Source organism: Paroedura picta, chromosome 4, assembly GCF_049243985.1.
Source record: "Paroedura picta isolate Pp20150507F chromosome 4, Ppicta_v3.0, whole genome shotgun sequence".
In the NCBI taxonomy this organism is placed as follows: Eukaryota; Metazoa; Chordata; class Lepidosauria; order Squamata; family Gekkonidae; genus Paroedura; species Paroedura picta.
The window spans coordinates 6,578,757-6,604,126 of NC_135372.1; the positions used below are offsets into that span (position 1 = coordinate 6,578,757).

General features: G+C 53.8%; 1 protein-coding gene across 1 annotated transcript in view; it reads right to left on the minus strand.

The window, feature by feature from the left end:
* The window catches only part of GRIN3B (glutamate ionotropic receptor NMDA type subunit 3B), a 34,601-nt gene extending 9,964 nt beyond the window's left edge, over positions 1–24,637 (minus strand). Inside the window, exons 1-7 of the mRNA XM_077331653.1 lie at positions 23,991–24,637; positions 14,667–15,262; positions 11,692–11,980; positions 9,336–10,097; positions 8,011–8,156; positions 6,677–6,792; positions 630–781 (exon numbers count right to left, since the gene is read on the minus strand). Coding sequence (XP_077187768.1) covers positions 630–781; positions 6,677–6,792; positions 8,011–8,156; positions 9,336–10,097; positions 11,692–11,980; positions 14,667–15,262; positions 23,991–24,467 — 2,538 coding nt within the window. The 5' untranslated portion in view covers positions 24,468–24,637. The remainder of the gene's footprint in view (positions 1–629; positions 782–6,676; positions 6,793–8,010; positions 8,157–9,335; positions 10,098–11,691; positions 11,981–14,666; positions 15,263–23,990) is intronic.
* Positions 24,638–25,370: the final 733 nt, after the last annotated feature.

The following is a 25,370-nucleotide window of genomic DNA, read 5'->3' on the forward strand; positions in this document are numbered from 1 at the left end:
AGCCTTGGGTGGGCGTGTCCACAGCTCTGCTTCCCAGCCATATCCTGGCTGTGCCACTTCTGGGGCTTTTCGAAGCCCCACGGGGTACCATCTTTTTAGGGGTTTCTCAACAGGAGAAAGTTAAGGCTGATTTATTGATTGAAATTAATAGATTTAAAAACATTAAAGCCACAATCAAAGAATAAAAGGCCCGATTTGAGTAACCTTCTGGGAGAAAGCAGGGGGAAGGTCACAGGGCCCCCGCTGAGATGCATTTCGGGGGGGTTCCGGCAGGAGGCCAGCCATTCAAGGTGCTGCTTTGACCTCGGCCTGGCGGAAGAGTCCTGTCTCACAAGCCCTGCAGAACTGACTGAGGTCCCTCAGGGCTCCATTCTCCTTATGCCAAAACAGCCCTGGCCTGGCTGGAGCCACTTTGATCTCCTTGGGGCCAGGGATCCTGAGCAGATTTCGATCCTGAGCACAGTTCAGCTTGCCAAATCACCCCTTTCCCTAGGCAGGGGTGGCCAAAGGGTGGCTCTCCAGCTTTCCACAGATTACAATTCCCATGAGCCCCAGGGTGCTTCATAAAGACCCTGGAGCCATAAAGACCCTGGACCCTCCTCTCCCCAGACCCTCGAGGGCCACAGTACCTCCGTGACGGCAAAGACGCGTTTTCCACAGGGGACCATCTTGTACCACTTGTCATGCAGCAGGTCCATGAAGCCGGCTGACTTGTATCGGCTGATGAACTCGGAGATGTTGGAGGTCAGAGGCGAGTTCTGAGGGAGGCCGATGCCGTAGCCTGGAAGAGAGCACACAGGTTTGCCATGAAGAGGAATGGGAGTATGTAGAATCATAGAATCATAGAGTTGGAAGGAGCCATACAGGCCATCTAGTCCAACCCCTTGCTCAATGCAGGATCAGCCCAAAGCATCCTAAACCCAATTCAAACCCCAATTCGCTGGTGTGCGTTCAGGAGACTGTGCTTCTGAGCATGCACAGGGTGCTGACACTACAGTCAGAAGCTGGTTCTGGGCAGCTCTAGTTCAGTCATTCTCAACAGAAGCCATAGGCACATTTGAAGGGAGCCACAGGCTGAAAAATGTGAGCCCCAAGCGTTTATAGGGGCCCTGGTCAACAAAATACCCTTTGGGTCGCATATGACGCCATTAACTGCTAGAAAGTTTGACCTTCAGTGGGAGGAGAATTTCCAACAGGCCAGACTAGCCAGGGATTCTTTTGTGTGTGTGTGTGGGGGGGAATCCTCTGGGCATGGAACTGGGGTTACCATAGATGGGCAGATAGTTGTGAATTTCCTACATTCTGCAGGGGGTTGGACTAGATGACCCTGGAGGTTCCTTCCAGCTCTACAATTCTATGAAAAGGACATCCATTCCTTTGCACGTGCTTGAATTAAGCCATAGAAGAAGAAGGAAAAAAACGCACATGCTTCTCTCAGTCAAATGTTCTGAACTTTAATTTCAGAGTCTTTAATTTTCTTCCCCAATGTGTCAGAATGTTCAAGTTTTCTTGGTGTTTAATAATCCTGTCTGTTCATGTTGTGTTGTATACTTGTTTGACAGGGGGCCTGAGAATTGGGGACCTGATAAGAGCCCCTAAATAGTCCCAGAAAAGGCTGAGCTTGATGTGGTGGTTAAAAGTGGCACTTTCTAATCTGGAGAGGCAGGGTTGATTCCCCCCTCCTCCTCCTCCTCCACATGCAGCCAGCTGGGGAATCTTGAGCCAGTCACGGTTCTGTTAGAGCTGTTCTCACTGAGCAGTTCTGTTAGAGCTCTCTCAGCCCCACCTATCTCACAGAGTGTCTGTTGCAGGGTGAGGATTATAAGCGACTTTGAGACTCCTTTGGTGAAAAGGAGTGAAAAGCGAGGTATAAAAACCAACTTTTCTTCATCTAGTCGATGCTGCTGCACTTACACTCTAGCAGGCAGTTCGGTCTGCTAGGCCCTGCAGAGCACTGGAGGAGACCCAAGTCCCCTGAGGTTTATAGAGCCTTAATTTATTTCAGAGCCAGCATGGTGTAGTGGATTAGAGTGGCAGCTTCTACCCTGGCGAGCCAGGTTTGATTCTCCACTCCTCCCTGCACAGCCAACTGGGTAACCTTGGGCTAGTCACAGCCCTGATAGGTCTGTTCTTTCAGAGCTCTCTCAGCCCCACCTACCTCATAGGGTGTCTGTTGTAGGGAGGGGAAGGTGATTGTAAACCACTTTGAGACACGAGGCCTGCTGGGTGACCTATGGCCAGTCACAGGTCTCTCGGAGCTCTCTCGGCCTCATGTACATCACTGGGGGCCATTCCGCACGACTTAAATGTAGCAGAAGTCTTACCTTTGGTAAACACTACTAATTCAACGTTCCGCATGACGTCGCACACAATCTGCAACACTCCTGCAAAAATCGCTTTGTTGCAGCGCTTTTTGGGAAATCGGGAAAAGTGGATTCCCCCTGAAAAAACTGCTACACTTCTGAGCACAAGCTGCAACACATCAGCAAAAGACATGTGCGTTCTCAATGTAGCGGAAGAAAGAATGTCCCTCCCCCGCTCCCGCCCCCGAACCTCCGAAGAAGCGATCGCCATTTTTTCCCCATAGACCGGGGAAAGCAACGAACGAGCAAGGCTTCTCCAGCTGAAGTCCCTCCACAGAAGTGCTTAACAGTGAAACAAAGCTCCCTACTGCAAGTGTCTTTAAAGTGCTTCCTTTGTTGCAATTCCAGCGAGACCGGAAACATGTGGGGAATGAATACAATACTACTGGGACTTCAATATTCCACTAAAATTAAAGGTATGCGGAATGATGAAATTCCACTATTTAATATAGCGTTTCTGCATTCTGAAAACATTTGGCAACATTGGTCCTTGTGTGGAATGCCCCTGGGTGTCTGTTGTGGGGAGAGGAAGGGAATGTCAGCTATTTTGAGACCCCTTCAGGCAGTGAAAAGTGAGGTATAAAAACCGACTCATCTTCCTAATTTGGTTTGAGTCCTTAACAGGGACCCAAAGCAGCAGGTGTGTTTCCCTCTCCTCCCCTGGATCCTCCCAATATAAAGACCCGTTGAGGAGAAGGAGGATCAGTGCCCAAAGAGCACCCTCCATGTTCATAGCAAGTCCAGATGACAACTATGGGAGCAACGTGGGAAGGCTACCTTCATGCCCCGTTTCAACCGCCTAGCCACTGCTGAAGAACAGCTGCTCTTCTAGGAGACCTTTGCTGGATCACACCAGTAGCTGTTTCCAACAGCGGCCAGCAAGAAGCTTTCAGGAAACTCCCAAAACTGGGTGCAAAAAGGCAAGATTGCCACTCTGATACACTGCCCCTATCCCTGGAAGTTACATTTTGCGAGCACTGTAAGCTTTGGATTGGATCCACAGCCTGAGTTCTTATGAGCCCTTTCTAAAATGTTGAAGCAACCTCTTAAATAAAAGGTAAAGGCAAAGGTATCCCCAGTGCAAGCACCGAGTCATGTCTGACCCTTGGGGTGACGCCCTCCAGCGTTTTCATGGCAGACTCAATACGGGGTGGTTTGCCAGTGCCTTCCCCAGTCATGACCGTTTACCCCCCAGCAGCAAGCTGGGTACTCATTTTACCGACCTCGGAAGGATGGAAGGCTGAGTTGACCTTGAGCTGGCTGCTGGGATTGAACTCCCAGCCTCATGGGCAAAGCTTTCAGACGGCTGCCTTACCACTCTGCGCCACAAGAGGCTCTAACCTCTTAAATAGGAAAGAAAAAACCCAACAACCCAGGTTGCGCTTCCCCATTTCCCCTCCTGGGCTTCCCAGGTCTGTCCGGAAGGTGGCGGATTCTCCGGCTTGTGCGTTGTTGCCGGCACTCCCCTTTCGAGAGTCAGAGCTGTCAGGCAGCGCAGGGGGTGGCGCTGATTGGTATTCTGCTCAGCTCCCCCATTTGCTGAGCGCTAATAAGAAGCCCGGAGATCCAAAAGCATCGCGGGCGACGTGCAGCCGAGGGCAGCCTGAGGCCAGGGAGAGAAGCAAGCTGAGCCGCTAAGAGAAGGCCGCAAGAGGCTGCCGGAGGGCTCTCACCACTACCCGCTCCACCCTCAAAAGCTACACCCTCGTTTGCGGTGCCCGTCCACTTCAGAGGTGTCTTGTCGGATCGGAGCCACGGCCCACCTGCTCCAGCACCGTGTGTCACGCAGCAGCCAACCAGTTGGCCTCTAGGTCAGGGACAGAGGTGGCGTTTCCCTTGTTGCTGCCGTCCGGGTCTGGCATCCAGGGGTTTGCTGCCTCTGAGTATGGAGGTTCTCTTTAGCAATCACAGCTATTAGCCACTGATCCTCCACGGATCACTGTACTCCCCTTTTAAAGCTCGTGGCTGTCTCTACGGCCTCTGGCAGAGAATCCTACAATGTGAAGAATTTCCTTGTCACTGTCCTGATTCTATTGCCTACCAGCTTCACTGGGTACTCCTGCCCCTTGCTATTTCAGGGAAGGGAGAAAACTTTCTTGGGGATTAGAGCGCGTAGAATATGGGAAATTATCTCTGCTACGTCTTCAAAACAGAGAGAGGGTCTCACATGCAGGGAGAAAAAGGGAAGGGAGAAAAAGTGTTCTCTTCTAATTTTTTCCACCCCAAACATCATCATCATCATCAATATTTTTATCCCGCCACTCCTACGAAGGCTCGTGGCGGCTAACAATAAGCATAAAACCCCAATAAAACCCATAAAACAATTTAAAACAATTGAAACTCAACCAATCAACCTTAAAACCCTTCAGCACTCAGCGGCAAGCAACCCAGTTCTAACCACTCATAAACCTCAGGGTGGACAGAGGGGCTGATCTTTCTTCTTTAATCCGCCCCTGGTAGCCCAATAGGCCTTGATGACCGGGGGGGGGGGGAGTCCAGATCTTCTTCCACGTGCTGGCCTCAACCACAGACCTGGCGGAAGAGCTCCGTCTTGCAGGCCCTGCGGAATGCAGAAAGGTCCCGCAGGGCCCTCAGCTCTCCCGGGAGCTCATTCCACCAGGTGGGGGCCAGGACCAAAAAGGCCCTGGCCCTGGTCGAGGCCAGGCGTGCTTCTCTGGGGCCGGGAATGACCAACAAATTTGTGCCATGTGGGGGGCATAGGGCAAAAGGCAGTCCCCTCAGGTAATGAACTTGACTGTCCTTGTTGAACCCTTATACATGTGAGACCCTCTCTCTGTTCTGAAGACGCAGCAGAGATAATTTCCCATATTCTACGACACGAGGAAGAGAGAAAACAGTAATTTATGCCTCCCCTTACGCGCTCTAATCCCCCAGAAAGTTTCCTGAATTATGCAGAGGATTTATTGCTGAAATATTTACTGGACGATAGGTGCAATACAGTTCTGCACGTAGTATCGAATTATTGCTACAAAATGACTTGCAAACGAAAATCACAATTAAACAACGGGAGTAGTAGCTAATCAGGACGCGGTTCCCATAGTTATGATCTTGTTTTTATACATATGCCGCACTGGGAATTGGGCTGGAGAGCCAGTGGGGTGTAGTGGTTAAGAGTGGTGGCTGATAACCTGGAGAGGTGGGCTTGATTCCCTGCTCCTCCACATGCAGCCAGCTGGGTGACCTAGGCCTAGTCACAGTCTTAACAGAACTGTTCTGACTGAGGAGTTCGGTCAGAGGTCTTTCAGCCCCACATACCTCACAGGGTGTCTGCTGTGGGGAGAGGATAGAAAGTCACTGAGACTCCTCTGGGCAGTGAAAAGTGGGGTATAAAAACCAAATCTTCTTTACTTTATATAATCATGATGTACTTCTTATATATATGCTATTGGGCATTTCATATTTCTAGTACGACATGTAATTTTTGACAGGTAATTTTGTCTGAACTAATTTAATATTTGCTTGGAATTTATTTAGAAGAGAAAGGGTGTCATTTCCAATTTTTAATCAAAATTTTAACTTGCTTATCTTTATCATGATAAGGTGGAAATTTTACGGGTCGATATATCAGTAACTTGACTGTCCATTAACCCAGTGTGGTCTTGTGATTAAGAGCGGCGGCTTCTAATCTGGCAAGCCGGGTTTGATTCCCTGCTCCTCCACATGCGGCCAGCTGGATGAACTTAGGCTCGTCACAGCACTGATAGATCTGTTTTTACAGAGCAGTTCTGTCAGAGCTCTCTCAGCCTCACGTAACTCACAGGGTGTCTATTGTGGGGAGAGGAGAGGAAGGTGATTGGAAGTTGCCTTCAGGGAGTGAAAAGTGGAGGATAAAAACCAACTCTGCTGTGCCTCTTGCTATCGCTATTTTGCTCACGCTAAATAGTTGGGGGAATCCAGTTTATGCGATCAGGATGCTTAGGGCTGATCCTGCGTAGAGCAGGGGGTTGGACTAGATGGCCTGTGTGGCCCCTACCACCTCTATGATTCTATGATTCTATGATTCCCCCACTAGCGCTTTAAAATTAAGGATGCAGCTGCCGGTTTGCTGCTGGGTCACTGGATAAGGACGGCGTCATGCAGAGCGCCAAAAATATGGCGTTTGCAAAAGGTAAGGATTTTGCTCTATTTCCTTTGTGGGCCTAAACGTGGCTCAAAAACACCACCTGTGGCTACCCAGCTTGGACTGAAAGCCCTGCAAAGGGGAAATGAACGTCTCCTCTCTGCTTCTCGCTACGATCCTGTGTTAAACCCGCGACGTTCTTTCCTGCCAATCCCCCGAGGCCCTGGTGTACCTTCGATAGCAAAAGGCTTTCCCACCGTCAGCAGTTTGCAGTCGGAATCAATGGAGACCTCGTAGTCCAGCAGAGACTTGTCCATGATGAAGGCGTTCAGCTTGGGAGGGTTGGTCCTGCCGGCATGAAAAGCAAGAAGACGGCAAGTTACCAGGCTTATGAGGAGACCCGAGCTGTCCAACGGCTCCCATCTATGGTCCAGCAAGGTCTCATAGCTTCCTGGCAGCCCAGCTACAGCGAACGGCCGCTAATCGGAGCTGCCGTGCAACTCAGGGCTGTTGCAGCGCGGTGGAACATGATGTTCCAAGCCAATGCATTGCTCCAGAAACACTCTACTGAGGTTACTGCCATGTCCTGCACTATTTACTGTGTCATGTGCTTTGTTCAGATGACAATAGGGTCTCAAACTCCTGCTGTCTTAACCCGGCCACATGGCTTGTGGGATGTCCTGTCCCACTCTCGGGGCTGATTTCCACTAAGTAATCTTCATTGGGGCTCAGTGGGCTATGAGACAGGGCTAGGAGACACCCCAACATGGTGCCCATGGGCATCAGAGTGCCCACCAGCAATTCCCCTTGTGCCCACCAAGCTTTTCAGACAGTGGGTGGGATCATTGTAAGGCAGGCCTTTTTATTGGCTGCCTTTTTATTCAAATAGGCTTTCCTTAGTGTGTGGTTCTATTTCCCCTTCAGGTTTTCCTTCTCATACTTCTCCAGAATTAATTCATTCAATTCAGCCTCCTGTCGCAGCCATTTGGGGTTTGGTTCCACCTCCAGCTTGGTGTAATGGTTAAAAGCAGTGGCCTCTGATCGGGAGAGACCCAGGTTTGATTCCCCATTCCTCCACAGGCAGCCAGCTGGGTGACCTTAGGCTCGTCACAGTCCTGTTAGAGCTGTTCTCAGAGAGCAGTTCTATCAGAGCTCTCCCAGCCCCAGCTACCTCACAGGGGAGAGGAAGGGAAGGTGATTAGAAGCTGCTTTGAGACTCCTTTGAGTGGTGAAAAGTTGGGTATAAAAAGCAACTCCTTCTGAGGCAGCCATTTTGGCGTGGCCCTCATGGCCCCTGTCAAAACTTCAAATGTGCTTGCAGGCTCTAAAAAGTTGGAGACGCCTGTCCTAAGCAGCGTAAAATACAAGTGTAAGAGTAAATCCTCATTGCTCAAAAATATTGCACCTGTCTTTATGAGCCAAGACTTTTTCATTGAAATATTACATCTGTCTTCTAGTTTCCAGGACGGCCTGCCAGCATGGGGCCTGGCTTGGGAAGTCAAGGTGCTCCGACCGCTCCTGCGTCCTCCCCCCCCCCCACTCCCGCCCCCGGTGAGTCACTCTCACTTTAGCATGGTGATCCCAGCAGGGGTGGTCGGAACACTGTGCCGTCTCATGTACTCGTGCATGTCCGGGAAGCTCTTCTTGATGTATTCCTCTGCGCTGCTCTCCCAGACGGTGCCAAAACGGAAACCTTGGGATGGATGATGCAGCTGCAAAAGAAGAAACAAACTGCAATATTTATCTTGCCCGAAAGTAATTTCTCTTACCCTGAAAACAGTTTCAAGATTGATGGTCCTAAGAGTGTGAAGGAGACGAGGAATAAGGACAGGCTGTGTGTGTGTGAGTAAGAGCGTGTAAAAATGGCAACAGTGGGAAAGACAGAGATTGGGTCCCACAATCTCCCCCAATCATCAGCTGAGGCCCTGTTAGGAGTATTAAATTCTGCCTTCCCAAATGCCCTGGCATTAGCAGGGCCAAGGGAGGGCCAAGGTGTCTTTTGTCCAATCAACCCATCTCCGGCTGGGGCCTTCTCTTTTCCTGGCCCCCTTCCACTTTTCCCCGCATGGCTGTCTTTTGGGGGGCATTTTTTAAATATTATTTTGAAAAGGAAATGAAATGCAGCTTGTAAATAAAACTTGCACTGCAATATTGATTGCTAGAATCTCTCTTTACATACATTATTTTTATTACTTAATGGCAATTCTTTAAATTCTGCCAATTCTACTGTATACATCATATTATATATCCAAATAAAAAATGCTGACTGCCAATTTTAACAGCATTAGATTTCCCTTTTCTAATCTTTTTTAAAGTTTTAGATATATTAATCCAAAATACTACAAAAAATTAGTGAAAAAGGAATTGTTTCAATCTAAAAAGAAACTCATCAATCTTATAGTTGTTACATATGCTACCTATGCGTGTTACATATATGCGTGTTACATATTGCTAAATTAGCAATTAGAACTTAGAACATGTAATTAAATTAAAATCAATTAAAACTTAGAACATGTAAATTATATTGTTTCAGGGGGGAAAAATCTCTAAAACATTAAACAATACTTGTTCTTTTTCATTAACACTAACAAATGAAGTTGGCATTATAACACTGACGGTTACAGTATTTAACATCAAATGCCTAAAACTGGAATAGTCTGACCTCTCTTTTCCAGTGACTCTTGTCTTCACGTGTGACCAAACATTTTAGTGCCTAGAGAAAGGGGCAGGCAGGGGTGGAGTGTCCATACAAGAAACGGAGAGGACAGGGAGCCCAAAGGCACGACGAGAGCCAATGGAAGGAGAGAGAAGATTCTAGAAGGAAGGATGGGTATCGGAAGAGAAGCCGAGCTGAAAGGCAGTTAGTACCACAGAAATTCTACTCCTTTTACCTTGGGGTCGTGAATCCCCGAGAGCTCCTCAAACGTCTTCTCGCCCACCATGACCGCGGCCAGGTTGGCGGTGTAGCTGGAGAGGACCAGGAGGCAGAAGATGGCCCAAAGGTTCATGAGGAAGCGGCCGGTCCAGCACTTGGGCGTCTTGCTGGAGACGGTGCGCCCAAAGAGGATCGCGTAGCACAGGTTGAGGGCCGAGGAGTAGGAGAAGATCTTCATGCGGTTACGGCCGTGCGGGGTCATTCCGTAGGGGCTCTTCCACTCGTACAGGGTGAGGAAGAGGGCGGTCATGTGAAGTGCCACAAAGATGCCCACCCACATGGTCCAGTGGAGTGGCCACATGAAGGCCCCGATGGGCGACGCCGTGTCCCGGATCCTCACCAGGATGCCCAAGCTGGTGGAGAAAAAAGGGCTGGTGAAGTCTATCACCTGACTCCGGGCCGAGTTGATGCTGAACGAGGTCACGGCCATGTGTGCTGTGCCACTAAGCAGGTCTCCCACCAGCCCGGTCCAACGGCCGTTCTTCCACGCCCCGTACTTTCCGTCCCCCACGATGTAGAGGTCAAAATCGAAGGGCAGGTCCTCCGCCAATTTCTCTAGGAGATCGATGCAGTAACCATAGCAACATTTCTTGTATTCGATGGGCACAGACCCATTCTCAGAGTTCAGCTCATCAAAGAGGGCATCTAGCACTGCAGAATCATTGGTGTGAGGGTCGAGGCACAGTTGTCCGGCCGGACAGTTCCCTTCTTCATCTACCTGCACAGACCGCAAAGGAAAGGAACATATGCGGGAGGGATTCAAAGGGAAGCACCCATCCGTTTTTTACCTGGGGCTGAGAACATAACCAGTGACGGGTTCAAATCCCTGCCTCTTCACGCCACTCAGCTCACCAAAGGACTCCAAGGTGAGGACGCAGAGCCTGGCCTACCTTGAAGGGTTGGTGAGGGGATTCCTGAGGCAACGTACCTTCACATGAACCGAGCACTCAGTATATGTCTTAGTAAGTGTCACATTGCACCTTCCAGACTAACATCCGAACAGTGCTCTCCTAAGCTCCGTTTCTCAAGAGTGGCCGGTAGCAGCTAAGCCCTGAGACAGTGTAATTTGGAGATAGACCAGTGGCAAGCCCTCCCACACTGCTGGAGCCCCTGCACCAGATGAGAACTGTGCCAGTGTCAGGAGCAGACCAGGCCAGGAGCTAGGGCTCAGTGGCTTCCGAGGCCTCTCTAGCCCAGGGCTAGGAGTCTCTCTTAAGGAACCTACAGAAGTCCATCTGAGGGAAACCCTCAAGGGCCCCCTCCCAGTATCCCCAAGCAACGTTGTAGTTCAAGTTGCTCTCCTGGTCGACTTTCAGTTTTGGCTTCTGTGGGACACAAGAGTGTTGGGCTGGAGGGGCCACTGGCCTGACCCCACAGGGCTTCTCTTCTGTTCTCAAGAGCAGAGGCCCAAGACCGGCTCTTAGCCACAAAGTCTGTCTGGGGCAGGGATGCTCTGTGTTCTTCTTGCCCTGGGGGGCAACAGTGGGAGGACCTCTGGAGTTCTGGCCCTGTGGAGAGAATGGAAAGACGGAAACTCCTTCTTCTCCCAAGATTCAGAGGGGTGGAGAATCAGTTGAGTTGGGGAACTAGAAGACGAAGAAGAGCTGTTTCTTACTACCCAGAGGAGTCTCAATCACCACCCTTCCTCTTCCCACAACACACACCCTGTGACGTAGGTGAGGCTGAGAGAGCTCAGTGAGAACTGGGACCGGCCCAAAGTCACCCAGTCAGTCTGCCTGCGGAGTAGCAGGGAATCAAACGTGGTTCTCCAGATTAGAGGCCACCACTCTTAACCACAACACCAAACAGGACAGATGTGAGAAAGTGTGTCACTGCAGGCGACAGCTTGTGGAACTTGCTGCCACGGGGTAGGGAAATGGCAATTAAGGTGCCTGGTAGGGGAGCCCATGGAGCCACGAGCCCCCTCCTCGATTGGCAACAGCCTCCCCTCGGGAACGGGGATCTTGGGATAGGACCTGCAAAGAGGATCTCAGTCAACGGGCTGGTTCTTCCCAGGAAAGGAGGCCCTCGAGATCACGTGTACAGAAGAATACACGTGAATGTATGAGAATCAGCACAGCACAGGAGAGGAGCAGGACCCAAGTTCAAATCAAAGTGGAGGGAACACAAACCAATCCCTCTCTTTTAGCGTGGCCTACACGACAGCACTGTTGTAGGGAACAAAATGGGAAAAGGGAGGAAACACGCATGCCAACGTGAACATTAGGGAGATGCATCAACCCATCAGCTGCAGAACATGCGCAACTCCACAGCTGCCCAGAAAAGTTTGGGGCAGGAGCAAACCCGCCTACCTCCCGGGTGAAGACGAACGGGTGCTCCACCAAGGTCACCACCCGCAGCTTCATGCGAGAGAGCCCTCCGCCCTCCGCCTGGTGCTTGCGCTGCAGGTGCTGCTGCCAGGTGCCCTCCTCGGCCTCCATCTCGCCCCCCCGCCAGCTGCCCACTGTCACCCAGGTGGGCTGGCCCACCGAGTCCCGCAGCAGGCTCCAGATCTTGAAGCGGCGTTCTGTGTGGATGCGGGAAGTCTTGCAGACAAAGACCTGGCCCGACTGGCCACGGAAGGACGTGTTGGCCAAGAACCTAGAAGCAGAGAGAGCAGGAGGGGCTGGAGAATTCCCGACCAGCGGCGCATGTGTAGCAGTGCCATTGGCTTGCAGAACTCAGCACCAGGAGAGGGGGGGGGCTGGTCACTGTAGCTGAGAGGGATGTTCATAAAATTCTGCGTCGGGTGAAGCAATAGGAGGGAAGAGTGATTGTTTTATCCCTCTCTCATGACACTGGAACCTGGGGTGACCCTGATGGGAAACACATTCCAGGAAAGTACTTCTTTGCAAACTAACAAATGAACCCAGAATTGCCTTATGGAACTCACAGGCACCAGATGGGACAGTGGCTGCAGCCTTAAGAGTCTTCTTGCTCAAATTTAAATGCAAAGCAAACAGGCTGTCCCGTGCATAGAGGGCAGGAAGCTCACAGGTTCTTACAGCAGAATGCCTGTGTAGAATGGTAACGGGACAGTCCATTAATACAGCGTAGGACATACACAATTGCTGTTTATGGCATTAAAAGCAACCTGTATCACTGCATCTCTCTACATAATTACTGAAAATAAATCCTTTTATACACTGCCGAAAAATATCGAAACGAGGGTAATTCACCGGGACTCTGAAAGTCCTCTGAGAGTGGGTCATGGGCCAGCTTTCCCTCATGATCTCCCACTGCTCTCTGCATCGCCAGCAGCAATGAATCCCACAAGCGCCATTTTGGAAACCACGCTCAGACCCTGGAGGCAGCTCTGGCCATGTCTGACATTAGCTGGTATTTTTTACTTCTTCATGGCATAGACCTGTTGATGATGTAAAACTTATCCCAATCATTATTGGGGTGGATTTCTCAGGATCTGAGGGGGGTTTAGAAAGAGGAATGGAGAAGGGGGGGGGGCTTTCAAGGCCGGAATGTCACCTCCAAATGCGAACTAAATGGGCACCAAGGTAAAGAGGAAGAAGAGTTGGTAGGCAAACCCCACTTTTCCCTGCCCAGAGGAGTTTCAAAGTGGCTTCTGATCACCTTCCCTTCCTCAGAGTGGAGGGGAGGCTGAGAGAGCTCTGATATTTCTGCTTGGTCAGAACAGCTTTACCAGTGCTGTGACTAGCCCAAGGTCACCCAACTGGCTGCATGTGGAGGAGGAGCGGGGAATTAAACCCGGCTTGCCAGATTAGAGGCCGTCACTCTTGAGGGCTACACCACACTGGCAACCAAGATGGTTACAGGGTTGGAGCCCCTTTTGGTGGATGTGGATGACTAAGGGGTGGACATGATGGAGATCGGAGAGAGCTGGCAAAGATCAATTTTTCTCCCTTCATACTTGAGCTCAAGGGCACCCAGGTTCAGGACGGACAAACGGAAAGACTGCTTTGCACAGAGTGGTCAAAATGTGGACTTCGTAGCCAAAGAAGGTCATGATGGCCACAGGAATAAACAGCTTGAATCGGGAGGATAAGTCTATCTGTGGCTATTAGCCACGATGACTAAATGGAACCTCCACATTCAGGGGCAGTCAACCTCTGAATCCTGGTGCCAGGAGGCAACATCAGGGGCCTCTGTGCCCTGCTATTGGCCCTTCAGAGGAACTGACTGGCCATTTTGTGAGGCAGGATGCTGGACTAGATGGGCCCTCCCTGGTCTGACCCAGCAGGGCTCTTCTGATGTTCCTCTCAGGGGGAAGGGAGCTACTCCACCAGGCATTTGGTTGAGGTCAACCCAAACCATCGCTTCCAATTGGCCTCTGTGTGAGGCAGGATGCTGGACGAGATGGACCCTCGTTGGTCTGATCCAGCAGAGCTTTGCCAGGGGCACCCAAAAAACCCTGGTCCCCCTTGGAATGGGTCACCACCCGACCACAATTTGGACTTGTGGGTCACCTTCCCAACAAGGCTGGGAACTGCTGGTCTGAACCAACCAAGGTGCAAATACGGCCAGGCAGCGGGAGTGTGCCTGTTCCCCAATTAGGCCTGTATATTTTAATCCTGAGACAATGAGAGACGGGATTGAAACGGTGCCCCCAGCTGCACTCCCGGCTCAGGGGACCGGCCCTCGTTTTCAGCCACTTATGCTTAGTCCTGACTTGTGCCATGCTGCAACAGCCCCTTGCAAAGGGAGACACAAGGATGGAAAAGCAGAGCACTGGTGGTTGGGGGGGGGGCTGCTCATGCACCAGAAGAAGTTAATTACATTAATTTTATTGCTGCTAACAGTGAGCCTAATGAATTCCCGCCCAGTGGCAGCTTCTGCTTATCCCCTCAGATTTCCTGCTTTGAAGGAATCCCCCGACCACCGGATCGCTCTCAGGCTTCACTGTATTCTTTGTGGCGGGGGTGGCTGATTGAGCTGATTGCGCCCGATCCAGAAATGAAGTACAAAAAAAAAATCAGGCGTGGCTGCCCATTGCAACCCAGGGAGATTTACTGTTCTGGGTTTGCCATCTCCCCATCAAGGGGCACTTAAATCCAGGTGCCAGTCAGCATCAGGGGACATCAAGTCATTTGGCCAATCCCCCGTTGCAGCAGAATGAACTGCTCTTCACCCCAAGAGGCTGCCCAGCACAACTCTTTCTGAGTCACTGTTCTAGGTTTGCTGCTTTAGAATCATAGAACCATAGAGTTGGAAGGGGCCACACAGGCCATCTAGTCCAACCCCCTGCTCCACGCAGGATCAGCCCAGAGCTTTGAAACATGAAACACCCTCTGACGATACTTCTTGTACTTACTGGGAAAGGTAGCGTCCAGAGGACTCTATGCCAGCCGCATGTTTGTCGTTGCAGTTCACCATGCTCTGGATGAGCGCCAGGTCGGGCCGGATGTAGATGGCTTGAGAAATGGCTCGGGCCACCAGCTCCACCGCGTCCTGGATGTACTGCTCCAGGGAGGGTCTCTCCATTTCCCCGTAGGCCAGCAGCCCCTGGGGCAGCCCCTCTGTCTGCAGCTCCTCCACGTTCTGGGGCAGGCCCAGCACCCAGTGGAACTCTTGCATCACCCCCAGCTCCTTGGCTGTCCGGAAGACCAGCTGGGCAGCCTGCGCATCGCAGCCAAACAGCACGGCTGGACCAGGCAGCTCCCGGAACTCCTCCAGGTGTCGGCGGAGGTGGCGCACCGCCTCCGGCTCGTCGAGGGAGCTCAGGTCCACCACGGCTGTGCGCTCGAGGTCAGAGTGGCTGGTCCAGAGGTCCAGGAAGCCCGAGGCGTCCCAGGCCCGGCAGAGGATCAGCGTGATCTCCTGCCAGCGGTTGGAGCGGAAGATGTCAGCCAAGAGGTCTAGGAGGGTTTCGAAGTCTGCGCTCTTCTCCAGTTGCAGGTGGAACGGATTCTGGCGTAGGGAGGAGGAAGGGAAGAAAAGGAAACAGAGGTCAGGCCGGCCTTGGCTATCCCAGCCTGCAACCCACCAACCTATGGTGCCCCACAGTGGGAGGCAGGGTATGCGGCCCAAGTGTCAGAACCGCGGCCCACTGGGGCAAAGGGTGCGGGAGACCCCTGGGAATGGCTTCCGGCCACACTGGGAAGGAAGGGAGAACGGTCGCAAGAAGAGTTTCAGCCTCCAGTGGAGCCTGGCATTCTCCCAGAATTAGAACTGATGCCCCAAAATCAGGCCTCCTAGAAGAAATGGCAGCTTCATAGGGGCTACCACGAAGCCTAGGAGCGATGGATGTCCTAGAGTGCTCTTCCCAGGCTCCACCCACAAATCTCCTGGAACTCCACAGCCCCATGGCGCCTTTCAGGAAGACCAGCCAATGGCAGGGCGAGCTTTCCAGCCCACTTTGGGCCAGAGGATTCCTTTTAGAAAACGCTTTAAAAGTCAAAGGGAAATTCCTCAGATTGTCGGGGTCACCAAGCTCCAGGTGGTGGCTGGAGATCTCTCACTATTAGAACTGATTTCCCCTGGAGAAAAGGGCAGTTTTGGAAGGTGGGCTCCGTGGCATCAGACCCTGCTCTAGCCCCTCCCCTCCTTAGGCTCCGCCCCCCCAAGACTCCAGGCATTTCCCAACCTGGCAGCCCAGCAGTGTCTTCTAATCAGGATTCCTCACTCTTCCTCAGCATGGGGGACCTGGGACCAGTCACAGTCCTGTTACAGCTGTTCTCACAGAGCTCTCTCAGCCCAACCTACCTCACAAAGTGCCTGCTGTGGGGAGAGGGGGAGTTATAAGCCACTTTGAGACTCAGTCGGATAATAAAAAGTGGAGTATAAAAACCAACCCTTTTTCTTCTTGTAATGATGGTGCATCTCAGTCAAACCTGCAGTGGATCCTGGCGGCAGCTGCTGCCGGCTTCAAACCCACCCTCCCTCAGGTCTGTTGGGCGGGAGGCGATAAATCAATTAAAGCTCCGGAGGCATTAACTATTCCACCGAATGGTCTCTAATTGCCCTCTATGCCAGCGAGGCTCAAAATCCCTTTTCGGAAGAGAGCACAGGAAGAACATCTGGTGGTTTTGGGCACCAACTCAGGAGACCTCCTGAAGCTGCCCCTCTAGGCAGAGGAGACCCCACCAGGCCCCCTTCTGTATTCACAGGATGTCTGGCGGGGGGGGGGGCTGAGCCTTTCAAGAGGAGAGGCAGGGGTGCCAGCCTCCAGGTGGGGCCTGGGGATTCCCTGGATTAACAGTTCAGAAAATGGCCGCTTTGGAGGGGGGGCCTCTGTGGCATTGTGCCCCCCCCCAAGATCCCTGCCCTCCCCAGACTCCATCCACTCCCAGATCTCCAGGAGTTTCCCAACCTGGCTCTGTCAACCATCCCCCCAAAACCCTGCTGGCCATCCTAAGAAGAGGGTACCCAGGAGATTCAGAGAAGAGGGGGGTGTCTCAGGACAATGGGGATTTGCCAACTGGAGATTTGGGGGTGACGTCTGAAGAGGGCAGATTTTGAGGGGTGTATGACCCTACAGCTCACACGCCAAAGCAGGGGAACAGGGCCCTGAATTTTATTTCTTTACATTATGCATCATCTTCCTTTCCCTCAGGGAGTCCGGGCAGCTGACAAAATGGGACATTCAGCAGGATTTCAGATGTCTGGAGCCACAAGAAAGAACCGACGCCCGGCGAATAAATCTTAACGTGACACATGAAATAGTGCCAAAATTACATAATCGGAATCTTCTCACAATGAGTTAAACAGGGCAGCGTAGACCCAGAGCCCTGAACCGGGCGGCCAAGCGAGTCTGCCAACCGTTTTGTATGTCCCCATCGGGGGTCCAATCGGGGGTCTCCAGCCCCCCCCCCCCCACCGACCCAAGTCCACTCCGCAACGGGAAGTCTCAACAGGGCAAGAGAAATGCTTGTGGGAGAGATTTAGACGCCCGGACGGCTGCCATCCCCTTTGCTGCGCTGTTCGAGAGGGGAAGGAAGCTGAAAAATAAGCCAAGCCCTGGCGCCTGAGTCACCCCACCGTTTCTGTCTGTCTCTCTGCGGGAGGCAGGAGGGAGGCAGCACTTCCAAAGTTCGCCAGAAGAACTCCGGCTCCCTGCAACTGCAAGGGAAAGGGAAAGGCAGCTCAAGAAAGACGGGTGATCCAGTCCTGGAAGGCAAGAAAAAACCTTGCTGGGATCAGAACAAAACTCCCCCTCGCCTGGCTTCTAACAAGGCCTGCACGAGCTGTTTGATCCCTGACTCTTGCGCCCAGAGGCAGGCGGTCTCAAGCAGGAAGCTCCCACCCAAGAGGCGCCTTCCCTCGCGCAAGGCAGCTTGCCGACATTCCCTGGGCACCTGGCAATGTTCAGTGGCCATTTCTTTCCCATGAAGTCACAGCAGCCCAACCAGCTGGCATCAGAGGCCCTCGCCCCACCCAGACAGAGGGACCCTATACACTAAACTTGTAATCTCAGTTTGGCCCTTGTGTCTCTTAAACACCGTTCATTATGCTTGTGTTAATTGGCTGCTCCCCCACTGCTTCTCCTTACGGGCCGGCAACGTCCCTTTCAAAGTATCCCAAGAGCCACGGACGCCTGCCCCTCGAAGACAACTTTTGTTGCTCTTAATTGGGCTTGGATTTCGTTCTGTCTAGGAGACTGCTGCTGAGATTTATGGCATTGCACACAGTGTCGAGGAGGAAATTCAAAGGAGCATGTCTTCGCAGAGCAAGTAATTAATTCATGGGGACACAAATCGTGCCAAGAGCTGTCCGCTTAGATGGCGTTTGTTTTTTAAAAGGAACAGAAGTATCTGTAAAAGGCAGTTCTGCTCTTAGAGACGTGGAACCTCCAAAGGCAGAGGCACTGTATCTTTGAATACCAGTTGCTATGGAGGCCACAGCAGGGGGATGAGATGGTTTCTGGGCCCCTGATTATGGCCTTCCCAAAGCATCTTATTTGGTCACCAGAGGAATTGGGAAGTTGGGTTAGACATGGACCACCAGCCTGAAGGGACTTTCTTACCAAAAGATGCTTCTCAGGAAACCCTCCAGCAAGTCGAGAAGGCAGCAGTCTTCCGGCTTCAACTCTGGACTGAAAGTTATACTGCCTCTGAACATGGAGGTTCCCTTTAAGCTATCACAGGAATGGCTGGTCCAGTCTACACACCCCTCTGGTCTCTGGGTCAGGCTGAAAGACTGCGACTGGCCACTCAGCGAGTGTCCACGGCACGAGTGGAGATTCAAACTCAGATCTCCCTGATCCGAATTAACTCCTACAACCACACTGGAAATGGCACTGAACGATAGACTACCTCTGCACTTGGAGGTTTCATCTTTAACCGCTCCTAGGGTAGCGAATAAAATAATCCATTAAGGGCACCAAAGGCGGGCACTGTCCGTGATGAGGAAGGGTGCCCATAGGCCCCTTCCTCTGGAATGACAATCGGGGGGCCCAATCAGCAGGCGCAAAGCGCCTGCCGATTGGCCCCTCTGATTGTCAGTCCAGTGGCAAGGGACCAATTGATCTGCCCCCCTTCCTCCTCACCCGCTCCCGCCCACCCGCCGCCATTACTCCCCTCACCTCCGCAACGCTCGTCTCCTCGCTGCACCGCCACCGCCTCACACCAACGTTAGACACAGCCCCTGGTCAACCGCGCCGCGGCCGGGGCCTACGAGCCGTGCTGCACAGCACAATGCCCGCTTCGCCTCCGACGCTCGACACGGCCTCTGGTTACCCGTGCCGCAGCCCATGAGCTGCGCCGCGCCACGCCACACCGCACAATGCCCACTTCGCCTCCGACACAGCAGGTTGCCACCTCGCCGCAAAGCCGGCCCATCACCACAACGCTTGACGCCGGCCCAGCTCGCCCGCACCGCGGGGGGGGGGGAATGCGCTGTGCCACGCCCGCGTCGGCCCCGGCGACTCCTGGCCCCCGGACAAGTCACGCGCCGCCGCCCCGCCCCACACCTGCCCCGGCCTCGCTGATCTTGGAGCCCCACGAGCGCCCCTGCATTAAGACTGCAGCGGGCTTATTCACTAGTTAAAATATAATTGCTCACAACCACTGATAGGCCATAACAGTGCCCCACATATTTTAACAAAGTCACCCAAGTCACCAGGTGCCAGTGCCACCATTACCTTGCAGCAGTGAGTTCCATAAGTTAACGAGGAAGCAGCACGGACCTGTGCCAGCCCCAAACCTCCAGCTGCCGACCGGCCCAATCAAATGACCTCCTCCAACAATTCCGGTCTGGAGCACAGTGGGCGATGCCACCCGGCTGCCTGCAGGGCTTCATTGGGATGTCACCGCAAGACACCTTTCCTAAATGTGCGTGTGGTGATATGTGATGTCACTTCCTGGGGAAACCAGGCAGAGACGCTGGGTGATTCTAAGAATTGCTGGAAATGTTGGACTGGAAACCTTGGGGGTGGGGCAGGGTTTGGTGGTAGCAGATTTTCAAATTTAGGAGGATGGTTTTAGGCGCAGCTGAGCGTAGGGAGCTGGGCCCGCTGATTCCCCGAGCTGCAGCAAGACCCTGCCTTGATGAGCTACAGCCGCAGCCGTTCCTTCCCCTTCCGCTGGCTGCCAGACAGATCTACGGCATCCCTCAACCTTGTAATTTTGAAGTTCTCTCTTCTGGAATGAGGGCATTTTTCACAGCGCAAGGAAATGGTCGGAAACTCCAAAGGTTGCCGGTTGCTATTTTTTTCCCTCCCCAAAAACAAAATCACAGATGGTCCTTGCAACGGCAGAAGGGTGCTCCATCTTCCCCTCCCCTCCCCTCCCCCCAATAAAAAAAGACCAAGGAAAGCAAAAATGCACCTCTCGGAAGTTCTTCCACTCATGAAAATCAGCTTTGCTAAGACTGGAAAGCTGAGAACATTGCAAGACCTCAGCCCCCCGCCCCTCCCCAGCAAGCAAGACCTCAGCTTAAGCTAAGGTGACCAGATTGTCCCATTTTTGGAGGGACATCTGGGGGCACCTGGCAAATTGTACTTATTTTTTTAATATATATATTTTTATTTTTATATAGATATAGAAAATGTCTATGGCAAATCTAGACAGCATCCTAAAAAGCAGAGACATCACCCTGCCAACAAAAGTGCGTTTAGTCAAGGCTATGGTCTTCCCAGTTGCAATGTATGGCTGCGAAAGTTGGACCATAAGGAAGGCCGAGCGTCAAAGAATTGAGGCTTTTGAACTGTGGTGCTGGAGAAGGCTCTTGCGAGTCCCTTGGACTGCAAGGCGAACAAACCGGTCAGTCCTAGAGGAGATCAGCCCTGACTGCTCTTTAGAAGGCCAGATCCTGAAGATGAAACTCAAATACTTTGGCCACCTCATGAGAAGGAAGGACTCCCTTGAGAAGAGCCTAATGCTGGGAGCGATCGAGGGCAAAAGAAGAAGGGGACCACAGAGAATGAGGTGGCTGGATGGAGTCACTGAAGCAGTAGGTGCAAACTTAAATGGACTCCGGGGAATGGTAGAGGACAGGAAGGCCTGGAGGATCATGGTCCATGGGGTCGCGATGGGTCGGACACGACTTCACCCCTAACAACTATATATATATATATATCTGGTCACCTTAGCTTAAGCCAGCCGAATGGTTCACGTCCAATGACATTTGCCCAGCCAGACGGAGTTGATAGTTTCAAAGCTCCTGTGCTGGATCATATTTGGGTTAACTGCTGGGCCTTAATTCTGGTAGTGGGCTGTTATATCGCAGCTGACTTATGTTCACAGGCGGTTTCCTGCTGCCTGCCTCCACGCAACGCACCAGAACTTCCTTTGTGGTCTCCCATCCAAGTACTAGTCCAAGCTTAGCTTCCCAGATCTCAGATCGTTTTACCTAGATGTAAATCCTTCCCTTCTGTCTTCTGATATGAGCAAAGCAGCAGGAAGGCCGCCAACTTCCTGGAGAAGCAAGGCACTCTGCATGTGCTCAGAAGTACCCCTTGGCATATGAAACTGGGGGGGGGGGGGAATGAAGTGGCTACACACCCAAGCTGTGAACCAGGTTCAAACACCCACCTTGGAAGACCAAGGACTCACAAGGAGTGGCATTAAGAGAAAGGCCCATTCTTTCATCTCTGTGATATGGGTGTAATCATGCTGGCCTACCTCACAGGGCTGTTTGAAAGAATGTATATATTAATTTACTTACTTAATTCCCACCCTGCCTTTCTCTCCAACAGGGCCCCAAGGCAGCGTGTGTCATTCTTCTCTGCCCTGATTTATCTTCACAACTCTGAGATGTAGATGCAGCTTGGCATGCGCACTCGGTCTGGGTCACCCCCACGTAAGTTCCCTGGCAGAATGGGAGTTCGAATCTGGGACTCCCAGGTCTGACACTCTTAATGGCGACACCTCCCACTTTTCGTTAACCAGTTAACCTCTCCTCCCTCGTGACTGAGAGGACAGAGCTACGAAGAGCGTTTCTCATTATTTTCATCGTCAACCTGTTCCTCGCCAATGCTCACCAGCACCCCAAGCCTAGATTATCGTATGTTCTATGAAGAACATCAGAAGAGCCCCTCAAGACCAGGCCAAAGATTGCTGCCTCCTGCCTCCTCCTTTCAGAACATGGTGACCTGGGGTCCCATCCCTCACAGATTTGTTTAGCAGCCTCTTAAAACCTTGTGGCAGCGGTTCCCACAAGTTCATTGTGCACAACGTGAATAAGCATTTCCTTTCCTGAGCCCTGGATCCACATCCCTCTGCTCTGAAGTGGGGGGGGGGGAGAGAAATGCTCCTCTCTTCAGATAATTGTCTCTCTCTCAGATGTGTGGGTGCCCACTCCAATTTGTCTCCAAATTAAAAGACCCAGACGATGCATTCTGGAGGCATCTCCTGGTATTTTCAGGGACCTCCACCATTACAGGGCTTGGCGTCCGACTGTCCCGAGGTCAGACCAGGCATATATTTCCATCCCCGAAGCAAGGTGCTGGCTCCCCCACCCCACCTCGAGCATGTGCCGAGTGCTTTTCCTGCACTGACAGACAGTACCAAATCTCCTAAAAATCACCAGTCAGATGAAGGGATGTGGGCTGAAGCGTTGGGAGGGGGCTGTTCAGATCTTTCAAGAGTCGGCTTCAAGCTTCTCAGTGTCTCAGTCTTTTTAAAAGCCCTTATTTAAAAGGCAGCCTCTCTCATCTGGGTGGGGCAAGAGTGGCCATCCCAGTCGCCCACAGCTGAAATTGACTGCGGGAACCAAGGAGAGACACCAGATGAGGGCTTCTCCGAAATCCCTTGTGTCTCGGCCCGATGAATTGGACTGTGTGGGGTTTTTAAAGATACCTGCAGCTCTACCACCCCTACGAAATCCTGCTCATCCTTTGAACTAAGTTAACCCCCTGCCCAGGTTTTTTTCCCAAGAGAGATTTGAGCCCATTAAACTAAACTAAAGCTACTGGTGTTTGTTAAAACCAGATGGGAAACCTTGGGGGAGGGGGTAGAGCCCCCCCCCCCCCCCGCTTCCTTTCAAAACACTCAAGGGGATCTGGTCACACCACTTGACAGGTACAGATGTGGTGTAAGAGGGATGTTCTGGCGCATATAAATCAGCAACTCTTTGTGTCCCCCTTCCCCCGCAGTCCGGATTCACACCCCCCCCCAAAATAAGGTCCCTCTGGCATTTCAAGACCAGGTGCCAGCTACCGCAAGAGCCACGAGCCCATTATGCAACCAGCAGGGCACAAACAGGCTCCGCCAGGGCGACTCTTTGCCAAGGAAAAGGCGGCATTGCTCAAAAGCCACAGTTCTTCCCCGAGACTGTTCTCGCCCCCCTCCGCCCCCACCCATTCCACCCAAGAGCAGACAGACTGCGGGATCCAGCCCTGGCCCTACCAGGGAGGGGTTCCAGGTCATTTCTCAAATATCCCCCCCCCAAAAAAATGTCCCTCTTGAATATGAGCATTTGTTTTCCTGATACCACCAGTGGCAGGAGGATGCAAGGATCCCCTGCAGAGGAGCAGCTCTGCAAGGAACTAGTCCTCATGATCAGGGCCCCTTCATGACCCCAGGGGGCCCCCAGCCAAGCCTGTCCAAGAAGCCCCATCCAATGAAGATTATTGTCATTATTATTATATATTTCATTTCTACCCCACCCTTGCCTGGAAGCGCAGGGCAACTACTCTGAGCCAAAGGACTTTGGCGATCCAAAAGTTGTATTCCTGCATCCCTCCAGGCACAGAACCACAACACGGCAACTTGTGCTCTTCTTTAAGGCTCGGCACAGCCCAAAGCAGAGACCACCCCATTCAGGGGGAAGAGGGGACTGGCAAGCAGCCACCAGGCTCTGGCACGGGCCCGATCCGCGGTGGTGGGAGCCAGTACGCCACCCTCCGGCCGCCCTGCCGCCCACCCACAGGGCAGAGGCGCCTCGGAGGGGGGTCTGTCCTGCGCGGCCCCCAGAGAGCAGCAGGTGGGGCTTCTGCCCTGCAGCGGCTTCCAAGAGCAGCTCCCAGACCGCAGGGACCGAGGGGGGCACCCTTGGCGGCCCGGGAGAAGCCTGCGGCAAGAGCCCAGAGGGGCCTCCGAGCCTCCGCCTGCTCCACTTCGCTTGGGCGCTCTTCGCCGCTTGCGCGGGCCAAAGTGCTCTGCCGCCGCTCGCAGGCCCCGGCCCAGCCCCCCCCCCCCGGGCGCGCCATGGGTCCCCGTCTCCCGTCGGGCGGGCGGGCGGGCGGGCGGCGTCTTACCGGGGCGGCGAAGGGCAACGGGGGCTCGTCGGGGCGGCGCTCGACGAGGCTGACGACGGGGATCTCGAGGAAGGCGGCGGCCAGGTCGAGCTGCAGGAGCTCGGCGCGGGAGGCGGGGAAGGCGAGCAGGGCGGCCACGCCGCGCACCACCAGCGCCTGGCACAGCCAGCGGCACAGCGAGGCCGGGTCGCGGTGGCGGGGCGCGCCGGGCACCACCTCCAGGCTCAGGTTGTAGGGCAGCGCGGCGGCGGCGGCGCGGGCGGCGCGGGCCAGGGCGGGGCGCAGGCGGGACGGGGCCGGGGCCGGGGCCGGGCCGGGGGCGGCGCGGGGCAGGAGGGCGCCCAGGCGGACGGCGTGGCCGGCGCGGGCCAGGAGGTGGCAGGGCTGCGGGTGGCCCCCGCACGGCGGCGCCCGCAGCAGCCCCAGCAGCAGCCCCAGCAGCAGCAGCAGCGGTAGCGGCAGCCCCGGCCCGGCCATCGGGCAGCCCCGGCCAGCCCCGACGCCCGCCGCCCCCGCCAGCCCCGCGCCTGGCCAGGCCAGGGCGGGGGGCGCCGCAGGGAACGCAGCGCCGCCCCCGGGAGCGGCGCCCCACCCGCGCCGCCCAGAGACGCGCCGCCAGGCGAGCCCCGCACCGCCGCCGCCGCCGCCGCCGCCGTGCGCTCCCCTCGTCTCCTCGCCGCTGCCGCTCACTCGCTCGCTCGCTCGCTCGCCGGCCACAGCTGCGGCCTGCCGTGTGGCCGGCCGCCGCTGGGGGCGCCCGCGGAGGAGGAGGAGGCCCGGCCGGCGGCTCGCCGGGGAGGGGAGGGGAGCCCCGACGGCGCGCGGAGACTCTGGGCATGTGCAGAGGGCGGCCGAGCAAGGCAAAGCCCCGGCGCCAAGCGGCTCGCGCGCGATGGAAGCGGGAGACCCGCCAGGGCCGCCTTCCCAACGGGGTTAGGCGCAGAGAGAGGCGGCGGCCCGAGGGGACGCGATGCTCGGGGGGAAGCTTCGTCCTACCCCTCCTTGCGAGTCTAGAGCCAGCGCGCTGGAGCGGTTGACAGCGGCGGCTTCGGATCTGTCCAGCCGCGTTGGGGTCCCGCTCCTCTTCCGCATGCTGCCAGCTGGATGATCTTGGGCCAGCCACAGGCCTGGTAGAGCTGAGCTTACGAAGCAGTTCTCCTGGAGCTCTCTTACACCCTCTTACTTCACGGGATATCTGTTGTGGGGAGGGTTTGTAAGAGGGAAGGAGAAGGGTTTGATCAGCCCTCAGGTGGTGAAAAGTGGGGTGCTCAACTCTTCTAGATGGTCCTTGGGTCCAACACTGTAGGGGTGTCCTTACTCCTAGCCTGGTGATCCAGATAGGCTCACCTCTAGCCTAACCTACCTCACAGGGTTCTTGTG